The following is an 8,548-nucleotide window of genomic DNA, read 5'->3' on the forward strand; positions in this document are numbered from 1 at the left end:
TAGGACACCTTGATTTATTTACACTTTCTGCATATAATTCTTGACTAATTACTTTGAACAGATATTGTCTTAAATATTGTGGATACAAAAGTAAGCAATGTACTGTCTATCTTCACACAGCTTACAATGGAAGAGAAAGATCTTAAACAAGTACTTGCCTACCGACACATTTGTTTAGAGATGTGCGTATCTGGCTGAGGGTCACTAAAGTGAGGTTTGAGATGATATCAATGACAGGTAGAATTAACTAGTTGAAAAAGGGATCTTGATTTTGTACATGTTGTTAGAATAATGGAGGCCATTGTTGAATTTTAAGCAAATAGTAATCAAACCAAAATTTTCATATACTGCTTTTTAAGTTTTGTTGTCATTGGAAAGTATATGCATAATGTCCAAATAAAACAGTGTTTTATGAATCCAGAGGAAGATAGTAGTTTGGGTTGCAAGGATGGAGATAGAAAAGAAGGGAGAAAGTATACAAGAATTTGATGTTGCTTTGGAAAAGAAAATTTACAGAAGTTGGTAAATGATCTATATATTCAGGGAGATAGAAGATGGAGAGGTTAGGAATATCTTTAAGCTTTCTGAATTTTACAACTGCTGAATGATAATACAATTTGCTGAGATAATAAAAATAAGTAGAGAATCAGACAAGAAAGGAAGCTCACATCTTTGTTGAACAGTGAAATGGAGTGATATGAGTTGTCAGGGTAAATATGTCTTAGGGTTATATGTCAAAGGAGATGTTGAGACCCTCAAATCCCAATGTCCTGGACCCTCAGACTGTAATGTGAAAGACATCAACATACAAATTATTATCTCAGCCAATTTTTAAACTCTATGCAGTAGTGATTTTTCTTTTCTTCTTCTTTTTTTTTTGTTTTTTTTTTTTTTTTTTTTTTTTTTTTTTTTTTTTTTTTTTTTTGTAGCGGGGATCGAACTTGAGTCCTTGCACTTGCAAGGCAGGTGGCACCAATGAGCTACATCCTCTGCCCCTACACAGTAGTGATTTTTCAATTTTTACCTCTTTTTTTTATTAGTACATGTATATAATACATAATGTTTGCATTATACATAACACAATTTAAGTCCTGTTTTCATCCTCTTTCACTCTCCTACTAATTTTTTTGATTTGTAGGAAAACAAATTGAGAATCAGAAACATAAAATGACTTTTTAAATTAGAAAAATTAAATCCAAGACTTCTAATCTCTCTATTTGAATAGAAGAAAGGGTGCCTTTAGCTCTTACATTGTCTTTTACACATTACTCTACCTCATTGTTCCTTACTGGTGTCCAAATGGTTATTTTTTTAACTTTAAAGACAATAAACATCACTAATTAACAAGGACAGAGAATGCTCAAAGGCTCCTAACATATTAGAGTCTGACAGGTATTTATGCTAATAAAAGTATAAGAAACAAAATTAATCTGAATGCTTTATGTATCTCTGTAGGCTGTGTTTCATACTACTGAGAACTTAGTTAATTTCAAAGATGTTTGACTATCAAATAAACAACAATTGCCTTTTTTATTTTATGAAGCATATATTGTTGCTTCTACTGTACTTTCAAAGAGCTCAAAATTTACCTCTATTAATTATTAAACATTAAGTTTTAAAAGCCTTTATACAGTTTATAGCAAAGGGGATCATTATTAATCATTTGCATATTCATGATTAGAATTATTTGTTTTTTGTAAAAAGGCAGCAAATGTCTGGCATTTGTCAAACATATTCCATTATAATCTAATTTAGTGAATGCTTTTAAAAATTGTTAGCAGAGTGATTTTTTTGCATTCATAACTGATTAAAAGAAAAGACAAAAATCTTTGGCAATAAAAAGTTGTGACCTTGAACTTTTGGTAAACATAATCCTGCTCACTGGATTATTCCTTACTTCTTCCATGATAGAACTGGAAATTTGATTTCAAAAAATGAGAGGAGGAACAACGTTTGCAATAACTGCACATTCTGCAAATGTAATTTGATGAGGCCTGTGTCATTCATGAATTTCTCCAGTAACTATGCTTGGCTATGTGTCTAGCTAAGGGCACATGGTTACTTTCTGCCAGGGAGGCCTTTTTGTCAACACTATACATTCAAGATCCAATTTATTCTTCTACTCAGAGGGGAGACTTCTAGGGATGCCTTTCCTGACAGCAGAAGTAAAAAATCTTTTGCCTAAATGATCTCACTGTATTTTTTACATATTTTTAATAAAATGCAATTTTTCTTTAAACAATTAGTTTACCTGTTAGTCTCCTTGTTTCAGTTATTGTTTCTTTCAGGCCAGGAATTCTGTCATATTTATCTTTTACCCTCAGTGCATAGACCACCACCTGGCCCATACTATGTCTTGCTGAATATTTATTTCATGAATAAATAAATGAATAACAGAATGGAAGCTAAAATAAGACATAACATTTTTTCTCAAGAGCCTATGACAAACCTAAAAAGTAAGACATACATATGATCAATTATAGTGCATGGGTAATCATGCTATTTGTCTCAAGGAGAAAAGAATCAGTTTGGGAATATAGAAGAAGGAACTAAACTAAGTTAGCAACCAAGGCAGCTTTGAAAGAAAAATCTCTTATTGAAAGTAAGTCAAGGGCTGGGGATTTAGCTCAGCAGCACCTCACTTGCCTCAAAAGTGTAAGGTCCTGAGTTTGATTCCTGGTATGAAAGAAAGAAAGAAAGAAAGAGAAAGTAAGTCAGTAGAGGAGTTCATGAAATTATTGTGGAAAAACAAGATGCATAATAGTTATATGCTATTTTCTATATGGTAGATGTTATTCCAAGGATTATATATGCATTGATCATGTAATCATTACAGACAAATTTTCAGAGGTGCACTCTCAATGAATTAAGTTAGAGTAATATTTCTCAGTTACCTCATGTGTTTATTGTGTGGATAAATGGGCATAAGGATATGCTTTGGAAACAACAGAACAAAACAAATTAAAAAACTATATAATTATTCTGAAGAGAATGAGTAGCAAGAAAAATGGAACTTTAAGTAGGTGAAGCTGCGGACCAGGGATTTATTATAGTAGGTGAAGATGAAAGAAAACTATGACATCAAGACAAAATGAAAGGTGCACTGTTGGAGTTCAAAATCAACAAGTCAAGAAAGAAAAGTCAAAATTTTAGTTTGAACCCACTAAGAATTATAGAGCAGTTTGAAGAAGACAATCTTTGGTGATGGTAAAAGTTGAGACCACATGGAATAAATTAAAGAATAATGAGATAGTAGGTGAAGATGAAAGAAAACTATGACATCAAGACAAAATGAAAGGTGCACTGTTGGAGTTCAAAATCAACAAGTCAAGAAAGAAAAGTCAAAATTTTAGTTTGAACCCACTAAGAATTATAGAGCAGTTTGAAGAAGACAATCTTTGGTGATGGTAAAAGTTGAGACCACATGGAATAAATTAAAGAATAATGAGAGAAGTAAAGAACAAAAGAACAAATAAAAATGTACATGAAAACTGTGAAATCACATGAGCTGAGACTTTCATGATATAGGAAATACCATTTATTATATAACCACTACGAATTTGATCAGACATTTTCTATGTGCTATATATTGAAATGACTAACAGCTATCTAAGTTAGGCCTTAGTCCCATTCTGAAAATAAATTTTTAAATATATTGAAAATAGTAATAGGTTTGGTGGAAACAATTTTTACATTTTATTCTTTTAGCTATATTGAGTTTCATTTTAAAATTTAGATTAATACATTCAAAATTATAGAATTTTTTCATTATAATTTAATTTATGATGTTGTCCTTTTGCAAGACATTTTCCTTTATTGATAAAAAGAAATGCAAATTTTAGTATTGTTCACAGGATGCTTAATGATCTCTAAGCTTTAGAGATATTTTAGTGACAGTGGACAAATAGTGCTGAGGACAGAAGAGAAAGAATAACAAGAAAAATGATCATGGTCCTCAGCCCCCTTAAATCAAGGAAGTTCTACTTTTACCTTCTTGGAATATTGACTCTTAATACACAATTGGACTTTAAGAAATGTTTCTCAGGGCCGGAGATTTAGCTCAGTGGTTCTGTCGCCTGCCTCACAAGCATAAGGACCTGAGTTCAATCCCTAGTAAAAAAAAAAAAAAAAAAAAAAAAAAAAAAAAAATTTTTCAAAAAAAAAAGAAAAAACAATAAAAAAAAAAAAAAAAAAAAAAAATCAAGAAATGTTTCTCAATAAAAAGAGAATATCACTACTATAATTATTCTGGATATTATCAGCTTTATGGTGAACTAATGAAACTCATTTTCAATTTTATTTAGTGTTACTACTCATCCTTCCTGAGATAACTTATAACATGAATATTCCTATTCTGTTTTGTATATATAAATTTATCACATATTAAATTTACTCCACAATATCCTATGGCATTTAACTCTTAGTTGGCAAATAATTACCTTTTAAAATAATTAAGACTTTTGAAAACACAAATGACAATTTAAAGTAAAAGCACAAATGACAAATGTTAAGTATAGTGACTCAGACAGACAAGCTTAATTATCACAAGGATTCTCTTATATGAAAAGCTCAATATATATAAAGTATGAAATAAAAGATTATAGGAAAAAAGAGAAAGAAAAAAAGTATTGCAACCCAGTGTAGATGATGTATCTAAAAGTGTATGTTGACTTACTATAATTATATGTTTTATATGATCTTTGGCCTATGAATCTGATCTTCAATCTGTAAATAAAATAATTAATTTTATAAGGTCTTATTAGATAAGTAAGTGAATCTAATGCTGGAAAAATAAAAGGGAGAAGGGGGAAAAGACAAGGCACTGAAAAATGTGTTATGTACTTGTACCAGTTCCCTACAGTGAATGTGATCATGTGCTGCAATCATATAGTTATAAAAGGTTTTTTAAAAAATGGCCAGCAGAGGTCCTGGGTAGAGGAACAACCTGACAGTCTTTCCTCTGGCTGCTGAGTTGGCAGACAGGAGGCATCCAATGCTAGTGTTCAACCCTTGTTTTTAGCAGTATATTCAGAGAAGGCGACCTTGTCAAAGTCCTGACAGGGTGCTGTTGAGTTTTGGAAAAATGTAGCTTTCAGGTTTGCTTTATTTTTATTTATTTGTTTATTTATTTATTTATGTATTTATTGGTACCAGGGATCAAATTCAGGACCTTGTGCTTGTGAGATAGGCAGCCAATATATTTGCCCTTTTAAATTTTATTTATTTGTTTGTTTATTTATTTATTGGTACCAGGGATCAAACTCAGGACCTTCTGATTGCGAGGCAGGCAGCGGCACCACTGAGATAATCCCTGGCCCTGCACTTTTTAAATTATTTGCCCTTTGATACAGAATACCAAAAATTCCATGGAAAGTAGAATAGACAAAAAAAAAGAACTTACCGATTTACAAAATCCAAGGATGGGAGGTACATTCAAGTTGTGGAAAAGGCAGAAACACAGCTGAGCCTGAGCAGCATTAGGATCCAAGGAACTGAGCACCCCTAACGCCTGGTACACTTCTTCCAATCCCTAACTGTGCGTTGGCTTCATCCTGTCTTCCACATTTTGGGAAGTATGTCTGTCATTAGTTCCTGAGGCACCTGACTCTCCATTCCAGCCTAGTGGACTCTGGGTAATGACTCTGAGAGGCCACTGAGTCAGGACTCCACCATTTATTAAGCAACTGTAGCCAAGGAGAGGGTCACAAAGGGATGCTGCTGCAGTCCCTACTTCAGCAGACAAGGGAGGTAAGAATTGGCAGTAGATACGCTAAGGTCGAGGCTCAGATCCCACACTTAAATAAGTTAGTTTATTGATTACTTCAAAGGTAGTCTCAGTGTGTCATTGAATATTATTTCTGTAATTTTTAAGAGACCAGAGCTGTTCCTTTTTTACAGCTACATAAGACTAAGGTTTTCTTGGGCCACAGGGTCTGTGATGGCTCCCCAACATCATGCGCACCCCGGTTAAGGAAAAAAGAAATGAAGAAAGGGTAAAGACTTTTTTCTTTTCAATAGAATTGCCTAAATGTCACATACTTTTTTGTTTTTTTGAAAACTGAGCCATACAAGCATAACTTACTGTAAGATAAGCCCTGGATGCAATATCTTCTTTCCATTGTATCAAAAATTAACATTGAATATCTTTTATATACGTTATAGAGTGTCTTCTGTATAGAAATTACTCTTTCATAGATAATCTATCAGCTCTTATGGAGCAGGTATAAGAAATATTTCTTTTTTATTAAAATCTAATAGTTTTTTAGATTCTACTTTTATATTTATTGCTTCAAACTACTCTATAATAGGATATAACTGATAGTGGAACTAAGATTTATTTGTCATATATATATTTTTTATTTTAGGCTAATTTATACTGAGGGGCATTTATATAATTGGACAACATGGTTTTATAAACAATATTGTTTTCCTTTTAATACATATTATCTAATCCTCAAAGTCTTAAATATACAATTGTACCATCTATTAGGTACTTTAGGTATTTTTTTTAACTTTAGGTACATTTTAGTAACACATTTCCAAACTGTGTAAGTAAAATGTAATCATTTCAGTTTTAGAAAATGTAAAAAGAAAATAAACACAAAAATAGCAAAAGTTATCCTTAATCTCCTACTGGTCAGATTAATAAACTATTGCGGTTATTTTGATCTTTGTTGGAATTTCTATTGTACTTTTCTCACATATAAAGTAAATATACCATTAAGCATATATTTTAATTATTTCATTTTATTAAATAACATAGGCAAGGAACCACTTTAATACAAAAAATAGACATGTAAATAATAACCAGAATAGAATTTAACCAGTGCAATAACAGAAGAAATGCTAACCCTTTAATATTTTAGATATTTAAGTCTTGTGAACTAAATATAAAAATGCTTTTTAGAAACTGATGGCCCTTGAAGAGATTGAACTTGACCTCATGATACAATCCATAAACAGTGTAAGGGTACACACTAAGTACATAGGTAGAGTATAAGCTTCAAATTATCAGAACTAAGAAATTTCAGAGGTAGCAGTGACCAGTGTTTTCCCTCACCAGAGGCATTTTTTCACATTGTTTGAAGCAATGTAACCAATCAGAATGCTGGAAATTTTTCCTTAGTTATAATTTTTAAAAATGGACTTTGTAAAAAATCTGTTAAGATTTAAATTTGTGACCTCAAATAATATGAAAATTTTACAAATGTCCTGAAGCTCTTGGGAGTGTTCTGAGATTACTGAACATTTAGCAACATTCTTGTCAGTTAATGTTTGTCAAATAATTTAAAATTCTTGAATAATTAGTGATATAGCAGTGTTGCATGGATAATCAGAATTGTTATAAGATCAGCAGAAAACATTACCTATCAATTGAGTGCGCACTGTATACCAGACACTGCACAATGTATTATAGACTATCTAGAAATTTTGACATCCCAAGAGAGAGTATCATTTTCCTTTTTTTCCTGGGAAAGAAACTGAGGAGTAAAAAATGCCATTTCCTCAAGCTCTTACAGCTAATAAGTAGCAGATAAGGGGAGGAGGAGGAGGAGGAGGAAGAGGAGGAGATGATCACAACAGTAAAAACGCTGAGATTTCTTTGTATTTCAGATCCAGACTTCTTTCAAAAGTACATTGAGCCCTACTTGGAACAAGCTCATCAGATCTGGCCATGGCTGGTTGGGGCAGCCTTGGTAGGGGCTGCCCTTGCTGTTGCACTGGTAGGCTTTACCAACCTAAGGAGGAGGAGGAGGAGGAAGAGGAGGAGATGATCACAACAGTAAAAACGCTGAGATTTCTTTGTATTTCAGATCCAGACTTCTTTCAAAAGTACATTGAGCCCTACTTGGAACAAGCTCATCAGATCTGGCCATGGCTGGTTGGGGCAGCCTTGGTAGGGGCTGCCCTTGCTGTTGCACTGGTAGGCTTTACCAACCTACTGTGCCATCACAAGAAAAAGCAGCTCACCGAGGAAAAGCAGCCACTCCTCATGGAAAAGGAGGACTATGATAGCTTATTGTATCAAAGCCATTTGTAAAAAGCACAAGCAATGGAGTGGGACTATAACATATGTCCTCACTCTAACTTGGAGTGCTGTGCAGTTTCCCAGGAGACACCTCCAATGAAAACCCATATTTGTCAGTGAAGATCATTCTTAGAATTATAATCTAATGCAAAATGTACCCTCACACACACACAGTAGAACACAGCTGTTTGTCTTGCTGCCTATAATCCTCCCCCAGTCCCTAGTTTCAAGGAAAGGATAACATTTGGCACTGAGTAAATGCTACTTGTATCAGATTTTTTTCCACCTGATTACTTAAAGTTTGACTTATGAAAATAGTAACAAATTTACACTGGCTCATTTGTGCTTGAGAAATAAATTTTATTTTTCTCGGGAAGAATGATATTTTCCTATATTTTACATTCTCACTCCACAATGTGTGTTGACTTCCAATAGAAAGCAACCTTTATTACTTTTCTGTCATTTGCCTGATTATAAGTTTAAGGTCATTGAGAACAAGGGCTCAGGCACTAGGACAAA

General features: G+C 33.0%; 1 protein-coding gene across 1 annotated transcript in view; it reads left to right on the forward strand.

The window, feature by feature from the left end:
- Positions 1–8,282, forward strand: part of Tyr (tyrosinase) — a 78,817-nt gene extending 70,535 nt beyond the window's left edge. The window contains exon 5 of the mRNA XM_010633721.2: positions 7,815–8,282. Coding sequence (XP_010632023.1) covers positions 7,815–8,041 — 227 coding nt within the window. The 3' untranslated portion in view covers positions 8,042–8,282. The remainder of the gene's footprint in view (positions 1–7,814) is intronic.
- The last annotated feature ends 266 nt before the right edge of the window (positions 8,283–8,548 follow it).

Source organism: Fukomys damarensis, unplaced genomic scaffold, assembly GCF_012274545.1.
Source record: "Fukomys damarensis isolate Sample0158 unplaced genomic scaffold, DMR_v1.0_HiC HiC_scaffold_16, whole genome shotgun sequence".
NCBI lineage: Eukaryota > Metazoa > Chordata > Mammalia > Rodentia > Bathyergidae > Fukomys > Fukomys damarensis.